General features: G+C 37.5%; 2 protein-coding genes across 2 annotated transcripts in view; both read right to left on the bottom strand.

Annotated features, from left to right (window-relative positions):
* Positions 1 to 9,672, bottom strand: part of TAF2 (TAF2 RNA polymerase II, TATA box binding protein (TBP)-associated factor, 150kDa) — a 54,747-nt gene extending 45,075 nt beyond the window's left edge. The window contains exons 1-5 of the mRNA XM_004679996.2: positions 9,347 to 9,672; positions 8,889 to 8,943; positions 6,799 to 6,959; positions 2,122 to 2,240; positions 768 to 909 (exon numbers count right to left, since the gene is read on the bottom strand). Coding sequence (XP_004680053.1) covers positions 768 to 909; positions 2,122 to 2,240; positions 6,799 to 6,959; positions 8,889 to 8,943; positions 9,347 to 9,429 — 560 coding nt within the window. The 5' untranslated portion in view covers positions 9,430 to 9,672. The remainder of the gene's footprint in view (positions 1 to 767; positions 910 to 2,121; positions 2,241 to 6,798; positions 6,960 to 8,888; positions 8,944 to 9,346) is intronic.
* A 1,234-nt stretch (positions 9,673 to 10,906) lies between these two features.
* On the bottom strand, positions 10,907 to 20,997 carry DSCC1 (DNA replication and sister chromatid cohesion 1). Its single transcript, XM_004679617.1, has 9 exons — positions 20,807 to 20,997; positions 20,102 to 20,270; positions 19,840 to 19,974; positions 17,450 to 17,540; positions 15,392 to 15,530; positions 13,749 to 13,801; positions 13,384 to 13,538; positions 12,342 to 12,490; positions 10,907 to 11,059 (listed from the first exon to the last, which is right to left on the bottom strand). Exons 1-9 carry the CDS (start codon positions 20,986 to 20,988, stop codon positions 10,951 to 10,953), a joined length of 1,182 nt encoding a protein of 393 aa, XP_004679674.1. The 5' UTR covers positions 20,989 to 20,997; the 3' UTR covers positions 10,907 to 10,950.
* Positions 20,998 to 21,327: the final 330 nt, after the last annotated feature.

Below are 21,327 nucleotides of genomic sequence, written 5' to 3'. Positions count from 1 at the left end.
GGGGTGGTGAGAGGATTTACCAGAGTGGGGAGCAGAACAGGCAGACTGATGAAGTACACTGCTGAGGGGAGCAGTGGGCAGGTCAGGAGAGGTCTACCACACCAAGAGGATCAACTCTGGGGCTGGGATCGAACTCACACTGAAGTGGCTCTAGCTTCTTAGTGCTGTGCTTTAACCCACTGTGCCACCAGGGAGGGCCCTGCATTAGTTTTACCAGAGTGGGGAGCAGAACAGGCAGACTGATGAAGTACACTGCTGAGGGGAGCAGTGGGCAGATCAGGAGAGGTCTGCCACACCAAGAGGATCAACTCTGGGGCTGGGATCGAACTCACACTGAAGTGGCTCTAGCTTCTTAGTGCTGTGCTTTAACCCACTGCGCCACCAGGGAGGGCCCTGCATTAGTTTTTATGTAGGACTTATTTCTAGAAACTAAAAACGTGGTGATCATTTTAAAGAACACAATGTTCAGAATCTATTCCATAAATTAGGAAGCTATTTTTTCACAATATGTGAAGCATTGTATAAATTCAAGCCAGACAGTTAATAAAGTTACATAAGGTTTCTATTCAATTTCTATCAATTCATGTCAAATTATTTATTATATGACAGAGAAGAGGAAGATGGGATTAAAAAGGAGTAATAAATGGAACAAGATCCAGAATTGAAGCAGTTTAGGGGATCAAGCTGATACTGCCCATTTTACTTTAAATACATGTATTACATAAACAGAAAAATACAATTAAAATATATAAAAGTTAATAATCTACCTTGTGGAATTTTGATACCCACAAGAGAAAACATGAGCACCTCTCTCTGCCATACTTCCCTCCACACTGGGTACCACAAAATGAAGACCTCCTTTTGGCTGGTCCAAGGAAAAATTGATGTGTATCTTTAGGACCTTTAATTCTGCAGCAGATAAATACATATAAACATCAATACATTAAAGTGCATAATTAAGTAACAGTAATCTATAAATATAAGAAGGGCAAAGATTTATACTGAACATCACAGAATTAAAAGCCCTGGTTTGCATGAACTACTTACCCTAGCTCAGGCTTTCACATCTGCATCTATACTCTTCGCTCGGTCACCTGGGCCCAGTGGCACCCTAGCTACAGTCAACACTAGTCACTGCCAGCTGTGTTCTTCCAAAATATATTTCTGGTCATGCCATACCCTCCTGGTAGCATTACTAACAGTGTTACACTACCTTAAAAGTTTCCAAAAATCAAGTTCAAAATTTCCACAAAGATCATAGAAGGCCTTCAGATCCGAACCAAAATGTTCTTATTACGTTCCTCCAGATTGTGAACCCTAGTTGACTCTGAGGAATATGAAAGAAGAGGTAGGAAGGACTACCCACGAACTTATATTTTGCATGATTTATTGTGTTTTTTGTTATATTTGATTTCTATACAATAAAAATGCTGCTTTCATATGTTTTTTTATCTGACCCAAACACGACAAATATACATCTCTAATACCTGAACAATGATACCACAAAGCCTGTTCCCTAAATTGGGCAATCCCCTCAAGAGTCCTCACCATCCCTCTCCATCCCCCCCAAAACTAGGAAAACAAAAATAGAAAGATTTTCTTCTCTATCTTGGTTAATTTTTATAAAGCTAAATAAAGGCAGAAGGCTAAGTATAACTATTATAAGACTCTAACTTTATACAAAAGAACACAGACTTCGAAATAAGGCATGAGGATCTCAAAAGTATGCAAACTGGGTGCAGAACTCTACAGTCCAGTCTTGGTTCTGTTAATTAGTGACCAATGACTTTCTTTACACTTCTGTCTGATTACTCTTTTGCAAAAGGAAGAAACTGAACCATATGATTTTTTTAGGATCTTTACTGCTTTAAGATATTGAAATTCTAAACTGATTTGATATTCTGTGGGTTTTCTAATATTAACTGCATCATTCAATTTTTTTATAACTTTTTCTTTAAAAACAACAATGAAATGATCCTTAAGAGAGGGAAAAAAATAAAGCTTCCAACTCCTGAATTATTTCAACTGATTAATTCACAATTTGACATCATTAATTTTCATGTAAAATTTCCAGTATAATTTCAATGTACGGTCGGGGTCGGTAGATACTTGGTATTTTACCATCAACGTGTTTCCATAACTCTGATGGAACCTTGATACAAAGTTCTCCATTTCCTGCATCAGGATCCACAGCACTAACCGCAGCTGCGTAAGCATTAGAAAAATAATTGAGATTTCTCCTGGGGGAGAAAAGAGACAACTTTAACAATAAGTCATCTATTTCATCAAGTGCTTTCTTAAATGGCTCCACCATTTATTTTTAAGCATTATATCTTCTCACATAATACTTCAGGATGCTTTTTAGCCACATAATTGTTGCCCTACTCATCCTGACATAAACTACTCAATCATAAACATGCTTGTATACATATTCTACTTGCTACCACACTATGAGATTATTATGATTATCATACCTTAATTTTGGAATTGAAAGCCACTACATGTTTCAGATACAAGTATGAAAATGTATGTAGATTTAAGGGCATAATTTTTACTAGTCTAATAAAAATTTGAATGGAAATTCAAAATGTCTAAATTAAGAGGTCCAACAGAAATTATGATGTCTAAAGTCAAGATGCGAACTATTTTTCTCACAATGTAATTCTGCCCACCTCTATTCCCTGTTACATGTCAATGTAAGCTTAATCAAGGAGAGGAATTTTGGGGTGGTTCTGTTACATCCTGTATATGACAGAGGATTTGCAAATATTTACTTGTAGTTACTTGACTTCATTTCCCACTGGATGAAAACCACATAGAGAAGTCTTAAGTCTTATCTCGAAAACATGGAAACATTTTCCTCATCTGATATTCTAATTTAATTCCATAAAATGGCTTATACATATACAAATATTATATTTTCTCAGGGAAATCAGTCAAAGGGATGTGAAACAAACATTCTAAATGAAAGGAATGGCAAGAGCAAGAAAACAAGATGAAAGACACAAATACTATGAGTCATATTCTTGTATATCTTTATCTGTGCCATCTGGTTATTAAAAAATTCTACAAGTAATGTTAGCCTAGCAAATATTTTATTTTTAAAGTTTCCACATATTTTTGCATATAAGAACTGGGGTGTAGGACAGAGGTATGGGGAGTGAGAGGATTCACAGAAAGAGGGGGGAGCAGAACAGGTCAATCGACAGAAATGCACTGCTGAGGGGAGCAGCAGGTTAGACGGAGTGGTCTGCTGTACCAGGTGGGTCAGCAACCTGGTTTGGGATTACACCCTAGCCTAGGTGGCCAGCAGTAGCTTGACAGTGTTGAGATTTAATCCCTGCACCATCAGGGAGGCCCTAGTCTAGCAAATTTTTAACTTAGCTAAGTTTTATATACTCTACAGTGATTAAGGTAGAAAAATGTCACTAAAGAAAACACTAAAGTCATATACTCTTAGATTAACAGAGGCCTTTCTCAAATGCCATCTCCATATCTCTACCAATGTATTTTAACAACAGTGTATCATTAATCAAGTTTCTTAACAAATGCAAAAAATTCTGAAAGTAGTTTAATAGATTTCTCACACAGTACAATTAACAATTTACAAACAATTTCTATTAGTAAATATGTAAAATGAAAGCTATAAAAACTCTCGGGCCACAATAACTGTTTTAACATACACTTTCAAAAAATATCATATACTACGAGCAACAAGACCTTCTTCTGGCATACAGTTCTATGAATGATAACTTAACACATGTATATATTTATGTGAGTACTATCACAACCAGAAAGCAGAACAGTTCTGCCATCTCAAAAAAAAGCTTACACAGTAAGTCTTTGAAATTCATCCAGGAACCAATAATCTGTTGTTTTCACAATGAACAGTATTCCATTACATAGCCTGTACCAAAGACTATTCATTCGTTTTCCCACTAAAAGACATCTGGGTTGTTTCTAGGTTTTGGTTATCATTGCTGCGTACATGTGTATATAGGCTTCAATGTGAATATAATCTTCATGCAAGAAAGGGACTGCTGAGTCATAGGTAAATGTATGATAAAATTTGTATAAATCTGCCAGACTGTTTTCTAAAATAGCCATAACATATTTTGTACTCTGAATAGCAATATGTGAAAGTGTCAGTTGTTCCAACCTTGCCAGCGCTTAGTTAAAATGCCATTCATCTTTAAAGACGATTTTGTATGCTTATAGGTTGCAACTTGTTTTCAACAAAGTTATAAGACGTGAAATTTGAGATTGCTTGAAGAACTTGTATTTTGCCCAATTTACCTATGAATTTCTAAAATGAAAAATTATTATTTAAAAATAAAAAACACAAATTTAAATATAACATATTAAACTGATTAGGTTTTTATGGGAAATTATTTTCACTTAATTTCCTCATCTCCTGAGAAAAATTAGAATGGGCCAAATAAAATGTTGAGTCATTATAAACGGAACTTCAGGGAAGTCGGTTATGAATTAAATCTTCTGAGGGTTTGGATTTCAGTGTTTTCTATCATAACATGAATCAAATATGTTTCCTTTCAAAATAACCTCATGAAAGTAAAAAATGACAGGGCAGTGTGTTTCTAATTTCCAGAATAATTATGACTGTAAAATATTAATGTGCCCTAGCCCTATAACCACTATAGTCCCCAAAGTCCAGTCCTTCTCATTGAAACAAAGCTTAAATATAAGAAGTGGGGTACTGAAACAATTTTGAATTAAGGCAATGAAAACAATTTATTCTGAGAACCATTATAAACATCCATATTTAATTAAAAGAATCTGTTAATTCTTTGTAAAAGAAAAAATACATGCTTCTTAAAATATAGGTACAGATTTTGTAAAACATCGTACATCTGTAAACTTTCTATTTAAAAAAATGTTTATGGGAGCCTCCCTGCAAGGCGTTAAGTCTCTGCACTATGAAGCTATCCATAGGCACTGTGGCCTGAGTTAGATCCTGGCCAGGGAGCTGATCCACATGGCACAGCAGACCTCTCCTGCCTTGCCCACTGCTCCCCTCAGCAGTGTATTTCAGTCAGTTTGCCTGTTCCGTTCCCCACTCTGTCTCTGGTGAATCCTCTCACCCCCACCCTCACCCCACCTCTGGTCTACACCCCAGCTCTTGTATATAGAAATAAAAGTATAATACATATCGGAGAGGTACATACAGTGTAAGTATCCATTAGATAAACTTTCCACACTGAAAAACCCAGACAATTGAAATTTGCAAGCCTTTCAGTAAGTCTCCTGCATTATCTTCTCACTAACCAAGCCTATTCCCACCACCAAGGGTAACTTGTTATCCTGGCATTTACTGTCAATGGGTTAACAGCTTAATACATGTACTTTGGTGTCTGACCTCTTTACTCAACATTAAGTTAATGAGGTTCATCCACACTGTTGTATGCGATCATGGGTATTCATTTTCATTACTGATTAGAATCCCAGTAGTATGAAACTAGTGGTTTTTCAGGTGGTTTCCACTTTTGACTATTTCACATGCTGTATTTTCTTGGTGAACATCTGAACACAATTGTGTTTGTTTCTGAAACATTTTTGTTGCAATCTATGTCATTCCAATACTTAGGAGTGAGACTGTCAATCAGAGTAAGTATGCATTAAATTTCAACACACATCTTTACTAACAAAGTTCTAGTTACTCTACATCTTGTCAACACTCATTTTCTTGCTTTTAGTTTTGATAGTTTATATACAGAAATATACTTATATAAGCCAGCTAAGAAAAAAAAAATCATTTTCTAGAAACGGGACTAACACCAACATTAATGAGGATGACTATTTTTTTAAATCCTAAAAAAAATTTGATCAAACACATGTAATCAGGTTGCTCAGAGAAAAACCTACCTTATCAGGTTTTATTTAGGTGGCTTCATTGACCACAAACTCAAACTTGAGCTAACTACTCTTAAAGTAGTTATTTGTTAAAGACTAAGGAATTTCAAGCCACTAGAAATAATGATAAAGGATAAAATGGCTCAACTGTTATGAATGTGCTGATTAGTCCCAATAGCATGAAGTATACCTAGTTCTAGGTTAACTACATTTAAGAAAACACAAGACAATTCAGGGAGTATCCTGGTTAAGAAATTAGTAACAAATTTGCAAAGAATTTTACATGAGGAATGACTGGGAGTATTAAAATTCTATAGCATGGAAAAGAGAAAGTTTAGGGGAAAATAATATTTAATTAAGATAAGTTTGTGAATTATCATATCAAAATGGAATGTGCTTAATGAAATAAAGAACTCTGGAGGATTCAGAAATAATAAAGGGGGTGCTTTAAGATATAGTTAGCTCTTCAATTCAAGCAGGAGGTATAGTAGGATAAGGAAAATTCCTGTTGGAAGATTTAGTTAAATGAAAACTCAGAATCCTAATAGTAATTCTAAGTTATATTATTAAAACAACTGACATTGAGTCATTGTGGCTTAGTTAAAAAAAAAAATTATCCATATCTCTTAACCATCATCAATAAGGGATCCAACCACTTACATACAGTGTATAATGGGTTGTCAAAAGTCATGCCATATTTTTTCTTTTAAGAAGAGAAACACTAAAACATATTGTGTGTGCACAAGTGACAAAATTATTGAGTGAAATGTTCAAACTGGTAAAAGCAACAGAAGTAAAATTAAAGAACAAGATTGAGGACCTAAGTTTTAGTAGTAATGTAAGAAAAATTTATAGAGAAGATATCCAATCATATGAAAAACAACAATGAAGTCAGAGATATCACTGTTTAAAGTATATATAACTTACTGTTTTGATTCATTATGACAAACTTCCAAGGTTGGATCATTATATATAAAAGCAGCTTCTAAATCATTGATCCTTACTCGGTATATTCTACACTGTTTGCTATTCAACTTGATTCTATTCAAGTTTGCAACTGTAGGAAATATCGTCAGTTCCACAAATCCCTATAAAGAGAAAGAATAATAATTTCACTGTAGTTAAGATTGGCATGTTTTAGAAAATATTTCTTTGATTTCTACTACTTAGACTACATCCGCATCCCAAATTGCTACAAACATTTAGGTGTTCTGCAAGTATGTTCATTTCAAACATGGCTATCCTAGTGATTAAATGGGTATGAATTATGTACATTTTATTTACATGTTTGTTTATCTTGGTTTTTCATACTCATGATCAGTGAAAAACTAACCATCTGCTAGGAATAAATTAAAATACCTACTACAATCAAACACAAGAAGGTCTAGTATTTGAACCCAAACAAGGGAAAAGGAAAAAAATGTTAGAAGAAAAATCAGAACTAGATTAGTGACTAAGAAAATTCGCCTCCCAAATGCAGTACCTAAGTACTAATCACCGCTAACATGCCTCTTCCATGACCACATACAGTTCTACCAGTGGGCACGTGGGGACAATCTATCTGAAATGTGTTGCTACCACATGAGTGACAGCTAAGTACATTTAACTCCGTTACCTGCCACTCTCCCATTCTCTTACATTAATCAAGTGTAAGACTAACAAAAGAAACACAAAATATATGTTCAGTGATTTTAATATCCTGGCTTGAAAACTGTTGTACTCAAAACAAAAATATGGAAAGGCTCTAAAATGAACAGAAAATTTTCATAGCTTTATCCTATACACCATTCAGTTTTTCCAGTGGGGAATCTAGATACAGCTACCTTCTGTCTGTTACTTTGCCAGAGCAGAGTTATAGGAACAAAAGAAAGGAGACTCTTAAGTCATCCTTGATTAAAAACAGCCCTGTCATTTGCTAAATTTACATCCTTAAAAAGTTATTGATCCTTCATTCTTTTAGCTGATTTACAGAAATAGGGATTAAAATATTATCCACCTCATGAAGTTATTGAGAAGATTGAATTAAGTAATACACATTTTAGAAGGCAGTCTTGTACAAGTAGGTAGTCAATAAATGTTCACTAATTCGGTAAGTTCTGTCAATTGTTTCCATATCATCTTCACTAAAGATGTATTCATTCAGAGATAAATCATTTCTTTTCTAGATTACTTCAGTAACCTTTTAACAGGTCTCCCCAATTTTAGTATCTTTGCTATCCAGTTTCACACACTATATCTAAAGCATCCTTCTGTGAGGGAAAAGGTAAATAACTCTATGTAAGAAAATTAAAAGAGAAACTTCTTAATAAGATTAGACAGAACAAATCTTTTACAATCCTTATAATCTAAGAATCCATGATTCCTGCGAAAAAGTAACTTTTTACTTATTCATTTACTTTTAGCTTAATATTAAGCTAACATATGTATACAAAGGCAAATGCTTGAAAGGAAAGTTGATGCTACCACCCAAAAAAAATCTTACTAGTATTTGAAGTTGGTTTAATACATGTTCTCCTGAAAGAGAACTTGACAACTTGGGTTGTCAAGTGCTTTTCCAGAGTGAAATATATCAACAATCCATATTGGGGTCTGGGGTGCATTGATTTCAAACAATTCATTTAAAACTCCTCTATAAAACAGTGTCACCTAAGCCAAGTCAGCCAAGGATCAAAACCAAAACTGATTTCTTAGCAGCCAAACTAAGTCAGTGAGTGCACTAATCTTAATCAACTTTTTTTCGTGAAGAAATCTTACCATGGGCTCATTCTTGTTTCATGCACAATTCTAAAATGCTTGGTAATAAGATTTCCGTATTCCACAACAAATGAGAAGGATCAGTAAACAGGAAAAAACAGGAGACAATCAGTATAGTGGGAAGGTCAAGGATCTTGAAGTCACACAGACCTGAATTCTAATTCTCCCCTATACAGGTAACACAGTTGTCTAGAAGGGAAAGTCTCCAAGGCACTATATAAAGGGCAGACTTGTTTCTGCTTATAGTTGTAAAGAATACTTACCACAACAGATTTTCGTTGGAAGTTTATGTTGTTGATGCACACGACCTGATGGGTTGTATATTAAAAAATATAAAAGATAAATATTTCTATTAAATGAAAGCATAATTCTATCCAAGTATAAAGAAGGATTCAGTATTAAGCTGCTCAAAGTCATACCCATCTTTCACTTTAAACCCCTACACATTTAGGTAACTACTTGCTACATTTAATGTAGCAATAGACACGAAAATAGATCTCTTTTGATACATAACTTTAAGGGGACGGTTTGGTAACTGCAAGGGACATGAAATCTGCTGAGTACTTTCACTCATAAGGCGCCCTCACAAACACCATTTCCATCACAGCGAGTGAGTTCTAAGTTTCTCTACATTTCCCAGCCCATCAAGTCAGTTTCAAAAGCAATCATAAAGTACAATTAATGAAAACAAAATCTGAAAGAGGTGGGAAAAAATACTTATAATTTATATGGCCGTGGGCTCTCAAAGCCCTTGTCCCCTTTCTTCCTGTTCATTCTGGCGGGCTCTAAACCAGTCGGCGGCATGAAGCGATCCCGCGGAGTCTTCTCAGCTTCCCGGGGAGCAATCGGGCATTACCGGGCTCCGACACCTCACTCTCCTCGCTCCGACGCACTCCCAACAGTCACTTCCTGCGCCCGGGGCCACCTCAGCGCGCCACCCGATCCGCGGCCGCCTCAAATTCGCTCCACCGACCCCGCTCCCCTCGACAGCCTGTGAGATTCTGTCACCGAGACGCGCCTCTCCGCAACCGCTGAGATCTACCGTCAGCCGACATGTTGCCTATCACCTTTGACCCTCTTCGTCAGCGGAAGTGGGCGGTGTTAGGGGCGGAGCAGGAAGCCTTTGGCAGTGGGTGGGGCTTGCGCATAACGCCCCTTTTGCGTTCGAGTACCCAGAGTGAGAACTGTTGGTGTTTAGGAATCACAACCCAAAATTGTAATGGATGAGGCTGGGGCTGGGGGGTTAGATAATCAGGCTTGCATGCAACCAAGAGGGATGTCCCCAAGTTTTCTGTGTAAAGAGATGCCTTAAGCTCACTGGAGTCCAGCGATTTAACTATAAAATGCATGAGTAGACCCCAGGTAATCTAACTCAACCTCCACAATCCATTGCTGCCTCAGTGTTTATTTGAAAAATAAACCATACACACAGGTGCATAAAAATTTCTTGAAACACAGGACAAACACTTTGATACATGTATTAGCATTTGGTGTGTCAGTTTCTGTAACAATCGAATCCTGATTAATTGTGGATTGTTCACTTTTTTTCTTTGATTTTTTGAGCCAGAGGTCTACCAAATGTCCTGTTGACAGATTCATAGCTGAGTTGAAAGTTGTCTAAACAAAACAAGTTACGAGAAAGAAGACTATAAAGAACTTTATTAAGCATTCCAAAATCAGCTACAAGCTCCCTGCAGTTTCTTAGTAATACCCATATCAATATTCTCCACTATAGGACTATAAACTGCTCTATTAGTTATTAGTATTTTTCATATAGGATTGTAGGATCAGATCTGATTTTATATACTTCTACTAGAAAATTGGAGCAGTTCATCACAGCAAATAGTTTAGAGAACAAATTAGATTTCATCAGATCACAGTTATCTAATGACTATTTTGATGAAACCTGGAAAATGAAGGGGAACTCACGAAGATATATTTAAGCAAATAAATAATTCTTCTTTAAGAAACTGTTACTCTCTAGTTCTCTGAAACTTTTACATATACTAATGACTAGGATATTAAATTCTGACCAAAGAACCTTAAAAAAAAAAAGCAAAACTCTCTATAAATAAAATAAAATCATATGGACTACAAAGACACACTAAGAAATAACACCTTCTTTTGTCTTTGTCCTGTGCACATAATCCAGACATACATACATAATACAAACATAACCTCAAAGGTATAGAAATATCCTGCCACACTTCAAAAATGAAAAAGCAGGGATATAAAAATACTGAGTACAAATACATTGAAGAATCATTCTCTTAGAAGTAAAAATTGTGTAAAGAAACTTCTGTCCCAAAGAAAAGATTTGCTCTTTTAAGAAATAGGTCTTCTTGAATTATAAACTTTAATTCCATTTTGCATCGAAGATCGGGAATATTTAGTAAGTAATGCACCTATTGTTTGCTTCTCTCCACACAAATCCCTGTGAAAACAATAAAAAGGCAAACAAGTAGCATGAAAACTTTAGGGAACAATAATATTCACAGTACTAGTAATTTCTCTCGCTCCTAAATCCAGCTTTCCAATAAACATTAGTGTGTGTTTATAGAAGAAAAAAAAATGATGTGGAGTGGTTAGTAAGTCGTAATAGAACTAAATACATTACATGTATTAACTCATTAACCTTCAAATTAAGAGTAGGGATGTCTTATTTAACCACATATTACATATGAGGAAATTGAGTTCAGACAGGTAGCAAAAGATAAACCCAAATTTTTCTGGATAAAAACAGTACATAAGACATAAATTAAGTTCTGAGGTTAGAAAAGTTTCACAAGGAAATGAGGCCTTCCCAGGGATTCTGATGAGACCCACTTGAGTTCAAGAGTGAGGCCAGCTAATGTGTTCTTTTCTATAAGAAATTTCAGCTGTCCAAATGCAGCTAAAAGGTGGGCTTAATCTTTGTAAATTTTTGCCAGAGGGCTGACGAGGAGACAGTCCAAGAAATAAGGCAAGCACAGAACTTAGAGTGGCCAGGAATGCAATCTGGGTAAAAAGATGAGAGGACTTAAAGGAACAGAACCAGTGAAGAGGTGGTCATGTTAGATTTCTAGTCCAGTAAACAGTGACTTCAGAAATAATTTGTCCTTCTGTAACCTGGTCTCTACCAAAATGTTAAAGTAAGGCCAAAGGACAAAGAAGGTAGCAATCAAAGAGTCAGTGGGTACGTAGTGTGCTCCTCAAAGAGCTGCAGCTGGCAGGAAGGACAGAGAAGTGGTTTTGGAAGCCAGCAGTAGGCCCTCCCTGTTGGTGCGAAGGATTAAAGTTCAGCACTATGAAGCTTTTGCAGCACTGCAACACGAGTTTGATCCCCAGCCAAGGAGGTCCACATGGTGTGGCACACCTTTCCTGACCTGCCCGCTCCTCCCCTCAGCAGTGTATTTCAGTTCATTTGTCTGCTCCCCACTCTGTCTCTGGTGAATCCTCTCACCCCCACACCTCTGGCCTGAACCCCAGTTCTGTAAGGATAAATCTTAAAAAAAAGAAAAAGAAAAAAAAAAGAACCCAGTAATAAGAAAGTAAAAGGACACATATTCCATCTCTAGAATCAGTAGCTGTGGAGAGTGACAGAGAATCACTACTTGACAGTTTTAAAAACATTTTTTTCTAAGAAGATTCTAAAAAATATGTTTCTTAATAATCTGAAACCCTATGCCACTTTATAGAAATAATACTCAAAATTCATTTTTTAATAAATTACTTACTGAATATATGGAGCAATATCTTCTTCTGTCCACTTCTCCCTTATAGAAAATAGAGTATTAAAACGTTCCTGGTTATCCTCAGGTAAATCATCTACTTTTAGCAAAAATATGATTTCTGGTTGTGATTGTCTATCTACCAATGCTAAACCCTATAAGAAAAGAGAAGAAAGGGACAGTTAAAAAATGATCTATGTTTGAATGTTTAAATATTTTAAGGTATAAATTAGACTTATTAATCTATCTTTAGGTTCATCTTCGCTCAAGGAATTTAAAGTATCAGCTACATAAAACTTAACACCCACATTTACAATTGCCTTTTGCATAAACAGAGCTCCTTTAAGCAGAGATTTGTTTTCCCTTCTGTGATCTGTCTTTTACTACCAACTGACTGAGACACTAAATGTCACTGATGTATCATTTCCAAATCAGTGGGCCATTTCTTGGCTTCATCTCCCTAGCCCTGTTCTCTTTAATAATAATGACTACTATTTCCTCTCTAACATCACATCTTATTTTTCTCTTCCTAAATATATGTTGGGCCTCTGTCCAAGCCCTCTTGTTTCACTGTGACTATTCATGGGAAACCTCACCTTAACATGACCTTCAACCACCATTTACTTGCTAATGACATTAGCATCTGTATCTTTAGCTGAAATCTCTCTTTGGAGCACAGAACTTCTATATTCACACCTATACAGGAACTGTATTTGTCACCCAAACCTGCTGCAGTTCCACTAACTTGAAAGCCTGGAAAGCTTGGTACCCTCTACATTCCCTTATTCAAACTCCACTCCTAAGGAGTTATTAAACACTATACATTTGCTAGGATCACAGATTTTTCTATCCATTTCCCAATAATTATTTCTTTAGCCAGTACTCTTTCATTAAGAATAAAGGCTAGTAGTTAGGTACCTAGATGGTTTTCCTTTTTCATACTTTACCAACCTTTCATCCATCCATCCAATCACCCTTCCATCCACCCATGTAATTACCACCTGGTAATAACCTGTTGAGTCCTGGTAGCAATCACTGTGGCTATTACCTTAAGCTGATCAAGCTTAGTTATCAATCCTTCAGGAACACTCTGTTGCCACACTTCTTGAAACTCAGCAAAATTGAATTTTACTGCATTCTGAAGTAGCATGTGTGCAGTTGCTCTGCATATTTTATCAGCATTCAATTCAAAATATATTTCCCCTAAGGAAAAAGCATCAGAGCTCTTCATTTTGTCTTCTTATAATAAAATGCATTACAACTGTTTCCTTCAATGCAATTTCACAGAATTATATACAACTTACCTCTCACAATCCAGAGTTTTAATTTTTAACATGAACAAACTTCAGAAAGGCATACCAAGAGTAATGTAAAAGAATTAAAATACCCATCAGAATACATTCCAGATCGTACCTTCCTCAATATATTTCTTTCCATAACATTTAAGACAGTGTTCGATCATTTCCCTGAAAAATTGAAAACAGACATTTAAAAAGTCATCAACGGGCCCTCCCTAGTGGTGCAGTGGGTTAAAGTACAGCACTAAGAAGCTAAAGCCTTTTCCACATGAGTTCGAGCCCCGCATGTTCCAGAGGCGACCCACATGGCGCAGCAGACCTCTCCTGACCTGCCTGCTGAGTAGTTCGTCAGTTGGCCTGTTCTGCTCCCCATTGTCTCTGATGAATCCTCTCACCACCCCTGCACCTCTGGCCTGCAGTTCTGTATGCATAAATAAATACTTAAAAAAAAAAAGTCATCAACAACTTGATTATATTTTAAGATTTTTATTTATTTATGCATACAACAACAGGAATGTAGGCCAGGGTGTGAGACCTAAGATTTACCAGAGAAAGAATGGGAAGCAGGACAAGCAGATTTACTGAGGGGAGCAGTGGGTGAAACAGGAGAGGTCTGCTATGCCGTGTGGGTCAGCTCCCTGGCTGGGATCCAACTCAGGTCACAGTGGCTGGCCATAGTTTTAGACAGTGCTGAGCCTCCCAAGTCACCAGGGAGGCCTTGTGTTAAGTTTCAAACCCCACTGCTACCTAGAAGCTAAGATATAAAGTTGAGATTTGAAATCTAAGTGATTTTGGTTGCTAATCATACTAAAGTACACTGGAAAGATACTATAAACCAGACTTTGTATTTTTTTTTAATTTTTTTAAAGATTTATTTATTTGTACATACAGAACTGGGTGGGGTACAGGCCAGAGGCTCAGGGGCAGTGAGAGGCTTCACCAGAGACAGAGTGGGGTGCAGAACAGACAGAGCGACGAAGTACACTGCTGAGGGGAGCAGCGGGCGGGTCAGGAGAGGTCTGCCACGCCATGTGGGTCACCTCCGGGGCAGGCGGGAATCAAACTCATGTTCAAGTGGCTTTAGCTTCTCAGTGCTGTGCTTTAACCCGCTGCGCCACCAGGGAGGGCCCAGACTTTGTATTTTTAATTGAGGCAACTTTGGCTTACAATGTTGCTGTATGTGATTTAGGGGTACAGGGTCAGCTCCCTCAGACATACGCCACCGAACCATATCCAACACAAGGCACCCATAAGTCACCCTCCAGTATATTGTGTCCCTTCCCCTTCTCCCTCTGGTAGCCTAAATTCTATATTCTACAGTCAGATTCCTAGGTTATGTTATTAGGATGTTCTTGATCCAACCCTTTGTTTCTGTTTTCTACATATAAACCATCCAATATTCGTCTTTCTCCTTCTGACTTATTTTCTTAGCATAATTCTCTCTATTTCCATCCATGTTGTTGTCAGTGGTGAGTGCATTTTATTATCGTATGCTAAACATCTTTATGAATTAAATGAGCATATTTAATATTATAACAACTTCAGCATAATTATTTTTTATATTTTTATGGCAGAGTGAAAAAAAGATGATGCACATTGTTATTCCTCCCCATGACCACAACTGCCAAGTCTTGGATACTTTTTTAAATTATTTAAGACATAATATGAGGTCTATGGCCTGGGTTTAGCTCTGGCCTGGAAAAACAACATTCTTCCCTTTAAGGAGATCTGGAGGGACAAGAAACAACAGACACTCACTCTGGCTCCAGTGGGCCAAGCTCTTGAAGACACACATTCAAAGGGACTTTATCAAAAGACCAAGACTCTGAATCCACAAGCTGAGTGACATGATTGAGAAGTTTCATTTCATAATCAAAATCCAGGATTCTCCAATATCCTACGAATTCCAAAAGTCATTTTTACCATATAAATGTTAAGCAAATTACTTAGAAAACACTCATTATGTAGAAGCATATACTTGCCCACTGCAAACAACAGACACTGAAGTCTAAACTTTCTTTATAAACAATTGTCTCTTTATATTTTGTTCCAATTATTTCAAATGAGTCTAGAGGGGGACTTCAAGTGTCTTGTCAAGGATGATTTACATGTAACTAATATTTTGATTTTCAACTGATATTTTTGATTATTTCATAACAATATTGTCAAACAAAGTGGAAAAACAGAAACCTCCAGCAGGGACAGTCATTTCATCAGAATATCATACAAAGGAGATGAAAGTCATAGCTTCCATATCCCATAAGGCAATCTCCACTGTGGACACTGCCAGAGATAAACTCTCATCAGACCTATCTTATAGAGGGATGTTCCTACTCATACAGTCGAGAGACAGAGACACAACGTGGGTCAGCAGCAAAATAAAGATTGAACATCAAGATACTTTCCCTTGTCCCAGGGAAAGAAGATGAAATGCCACTTTATAATTGAAGGCACTACCAAACTCTCTGAAGAAATCAATCAAATACACATTAAACACATCCAATAATTGTTATTCTGAAAAACTAAAGGCAGTATTAAAAGAATGGAATGTGTCATGTAAAACTGAGAGAGCTAGGAATAATTTATGCAATCATCCCCACCAAGATTTTATCCATCCCTATAGAATGGTGAATAATGCCAAGGGCTGCATTAAAAATCCATTGTTTTGGGTCCTCCCTGGCAGTGCAATAGGTTAAAGCATAGCATTTATTACGAAGCTGGCCACAACTACTGCAGCGAATTAGATCCCAGGCCAGAGAGGTGACCCACAGGATATGGCAGACTGCTCCAGACCCCCCAGCTGCTCCCATTAGCAGTGTACTTCGTCAATCTGCAGGACAACAAAAAGTTGTGATTCTACTTATTTCTAAAGTTTTGTATAGTTGCTTTATTAGCAGAATTTGAGAGTTAAGATCTCACAAAAGCTCACATGGCTTGGAAAGCTATGAGCAAATCAAATAGGGCATTTATCAACCCACACAAATGGGTTCCTAACACTTGGGTGCAGAATTAAGCTGTTTCAGTGATGAGCATAAGTGAGCTAAAATTACATAGAAGCATCTACTCCAAGCCCAGATGCTGGAAAAAAAACCCTCAATTTCACATCAGAAGCCAGTCAAACGTTAAAGAAGACACTGCTGGCCTTGTCCATCAGCCCCAGAGACCAAGATGTACATCTTTTATAGAAGCTATGTAAAATGTTCAATATATATTCAAAAATACATTCATCTCAGGAAAAAAAAGGGTCCTATCTTGCATACAATTGCAAATACAATGTAGTTACTAAATTAATTCTGAATTTGAAGTTCTTAGGTTTTGTACTTTATTCTCCCTAGACAAGTCAGTTTCCCTTCCTAGTTTTTAGTTATTTCATCTGTTAAAAATAATGAAGGGGGAGGGAAGAACACTAAATGAATATGGTGATGGTTCATGGGGTGATATGGTGGCAGGGTAACTATATGGTTTACATCTGAGGGGAGAAACCATTCACTTGACAAAAATGAACAACAAAATTTAAAATAATAATAATGAAGGGATTAAATGACCCAATATTTAAAAACATTTCTTGATCTAACATGGTTCTCCTATTGCTACTTACTTAATCCAAAGTAATAAGCCCATAAGGTGTAATTAAAATTCAGAGTCACACCCTGTCTTCTTTGGGTGAAGATGAATATTCCCCCCAATACAAATACTACCTTAGAGCTCCAAATATGAAATAAGCAATATGCCACAGGGTAAAGTTATCTAAAAACTTCTCTCTCTCATATAATGACCAACTCTATCATTAGTAATAATAATAGTAAGCAATGCTACCTCCAATCTCACAGGCATTTAGAACTTGTAATTGGGCCTTTATTTCTTCCTCACTTGCCTGAATTTGATCAAGTAAATCTTCAGTTGTATACTGAAACAAGAGAAAAAGTGTTAATTTTTAAAGCATGTTTTTTTTTTTTCAATTTCTTTTGAAATTAGGAGAATAAATGTATAGAACAGGTTAAAGTCTTATTTATGTACTACCTCAGCATCTAATTTTAATGTATAATGATTATTACACCAATCAATGGATGTCATAGAAGAAAATACAGGGGGAATCTTCATGATACTGCATTTGGCAATGATTTCTTAGCCATGACATGAAAAGCGTAGGCAACAAAAGAAAACAACAGACAATTTGGAGATCATCAAAATGAAAATGTTTTGTACTTGAAAACATGACAAACATAAAATGGCATGTAATATAAAACCCACTTATAAGAGGTAAAGTAGTCAAATTCATAGAGACAGAAATTTGCATAGTGTTTGCCCAAGGATGGGAGGCTGAATGGGACTGGTAAAGTAGAGAGTTCACTGGATGGTGCCGGCTGAAGAGTGACATAAATGTACCTAATGCCAGTAAGAGCCGTATGTCTTTAATGATAAAATGGTTAAAATGATAAACTTTATGTTATGTACATTTTATCACAATTACAAAAATTAAGTCAGTAAAAAGACAGCCCACAGAATGGAGGAAAATATTTGTATGTTATCAATTTAATGAGGAACTTGGATTTAGTCCACATAAAGAACTCAAGAATAAAAAGACAATCGCAGCACAACTGGACATATCCTATTTAAAAACTAGGCAAAGAAATTCCTGAGTAGACATTCAAAGATAAAACGTCACTAACACATGAGAAGATGTTTGATACCCACAGGGAAGTATACATCAAAACCACACTGATGCCACTTCAAAGCCACTCCCGTGGAACATAAACATAATATCAAATGTTATCAAGGATGGAGAAACTGGAACCCTCATTTGATGTAAATGTAAAATGAGGCAGTCACCTTGGAAAACAGCCCAGTAGATCCTCCAACGGGCCCATCAATCCCACTTTTAGGTATATACTCAGGAGAATGAAAACACAAGATTGTTGAAAACTTGCGCATGAATATTCACAGCTGTGTTATTCGCAATAATCAAAAAGTGAAAACTACCCAAATGTTCACCAATGGATGATGGATGAATAAAATGTGTTGTGATCTATAAAATGGAGTTGCTATTTAGCAGTAAAAAAGGAAAAAAGGTGTTGATCTATGCTATAACGGACCAGAAAAACATGATGTTAAAAATGTAAAGGTTACATTTATAAGAAATGTCCAGAATAAGCAAGTTGCTAGAGACAGAAAGTAGATTAGTGATTGCCCAACACTAAGGTTAGGGAAGGAGAAGACAGGATTGCCAGATATACTAAAAGGAGATGTGATTACTTTTGGGGGTGACAAACTACTGATGTTGATCATGGGGATGATCACACAATTCTGGAATGGATTAAAAACTGTTTAATTGTTCAATTTTAAAATGAATGAACTACTTGGTATAGGTCTTATTACCTCATTTGTCATCAAAATGAGAAAGGGTTAACGTTAAGTCAGTCAATAAAGAGAGAACTTTTAATACAATCTTTAGAATACCAGCAGAGATTTGTAAGTTTGAATTCCATTAAAAATTTAATCTTTTTTCTTGATCTATATTTTTTCCAGGAATAGTCAATTTTGACACTGGAGAAGAATACTTTCAAGATGCCGTCTCTCAAGAGTGCCTAAATAAATTTTTAATTATACATTAGCCTCTAAAAGTATACTTCATATTTAGGAACATGAGAAGCTTTCAGTTACATAAATAAAAACATGATATCTAGGATTTGTTTTAAAACACACCCCCCACACACACAAGGATGGAAAGAAGCAGGAAAAGAGAAGAAATAAAATGTTAATAAATGTTCAACTAACAGATGAATATATAGAATTTATTATACTGTTCTATCTACTTTTGGGTGTGTTAGAAGTTTTCATAATATAAACTTGAAAAATTAAGACTATCTCCTCTACTTATAGTGCTAACTTTTCAAATTCCCACTTAAAAAATGAAAACAATAAGGACTAGTCGGTGGTACAAGAGGTTAAGTCTCAGCATTACGAAGTTCTCCGCAGCACCAGTTAGGGGATGAATATGATCCTTGGTCAGGGAGTGACCCACATGGCACAGCAGACCTCCTGTCTCTCCCACTGCTCCCCTCAGCAGTGTATTTCAGTCAGTCCACCTATTCTGCTCCCCACTCTCACCGCCCTCCCCTCCCACCTCACACCCTAGCTTGTACCCCAGTTTTTATTTGAGTAAATAAATAAATATATCTTTTTAAAAATAAAAACAAAAGCCTTACTTTTGAGCAATTTGAATTCTTTTCTTTTTGACTGTCAGGTCCTTCGTAGGTATTTTCCATCAAAAGTCTCTTTAGCTTCTTTAATTTAGGTCTACATCTTCTTAATTCCCAATAATTGTTTGAAAAACCAAAGATCTAGAAATTACAAAATATATCTTAGCTTCCCTGTGAATATTCATTTCATACCTAAATGTTTAAAAGCACAATTAGCACATGTGATGTCCTTTTCATTAGGATATAAATCAGAGACTGAAAACAGTACCTCAGTGTGAATAATGTTACCCTGTATTTCTTCCATCTTTAGCTGGTCTGGAGTTTTACAACCAGGAATAAAAAGCAACATATTGGAAGTGTCTGCTATTTTCAAGTCGTATGTTTTGTCTTTACTGCACACCACAGCCTGGTCGTCTTCATGACCACGAATCACAAGACTGGGAAAATGGGAAAGAAAAGACGGTTGACTGAGGCTCCATGGAACATCTTCATTATAAACAGTTCTCAAATCCTCTAAACTTGTGAGATTTAACATGAAGCCGGGTGGCTGTGTCTAGACAACCCTCCTACACAGCAGGGAATAGGCAATATAGGCACCAAAGCAGAAAAATAACTAAACAACGGTAAGCAAGATACAAAGCGGTCAAGAGGCCAAAGGTCACCACCTAAAACTTTGTGCAAAAGGCTGGGAAAAGCTCATGGCCACGTGTTTTTGGAGTCCCTGGCATCCCTGAGGTCAGGGATTGAGGTCTTCAAAATCTCACTAAGGTTCTATTTTTAGTCTTGTTTCAGCTGACACCAGCCTGCAAGGTCAGTTGGTGCAGCGGCTGAGAATGGGCCAACAGACAGCTGTGCTGGCCCCAACCCCCAGCCGGAGCCAAACCAAGGCTACTCTCTGGTTCAGCTTCCTCGATCAGCGTTTCCCTGCAGGTACGGTGGGCAGGCGGCTCACGCTGCGGCAGCCAGGGCTCACCTGTGTCCGGCCTCCAGCTGCTGGCACAGCGCGGGCTCCAGCTGCAGCAGGCAGAAGTCGCCCGCCGCGGCGCCGCTGGCCCGCGGGCCGAAGCCCAGGCAGTGCACCGTCGGCAGCAGCTCGTCGGGATTCAGCTTGGCGATCTCCAGCGTGGCGTCCACCTCCTCTCGGGTCCTCTTCATGGCCGCGCCGGGTCTGGGGGGGGGGGCACCGATATAGCGCGGGAAAGCCAAAACCTCCAGCGGCGAGAACGGCGAAACCGACCAGAAATAGAGCCCGCTGGCTCCAAAAGCGCGCCAACCCGAGGGGGCGTGTTTCCGGGGCGGAGCGGGAGTTTCTCCGAGGCGGAGCCCGCAGGCTTCTGGCACCCACAGTGGGGCTGGAGCTGCGGAAGGAAACCCGGGCTTCCCCGGCCCTGCCTTCGTGGCAATCGGAGGGAGTAGAGCTGCAGGTGGGCAGGTGCCCGCGCCGATCCCTTCCGTTTCCACCGCCCGGCTCCGCCCCCGCCCCGCACCCCCAGA

This window comes from Condylura cristata, unplaced genomic scaffold (genome assembly GCF_000260355.1).
Source record: "Condylura cristata isolate star-nosed mole 26May11 unplaced genomic scaffold, ConCri1.0 scaffold00009, whole genome shotgun sequence".
In the NCBI taxonomy this organism is placed as follows: Eukaryota; Metazoa; Chordata; class Mammalia; order Eulipotyphla; family Talpidae; genus Condylura; species Condylura cristata.
Note: the sequence above shows the minus strand (reverse complement) of the source record. Positions and strands in the feature narration are given on the sequence as shown.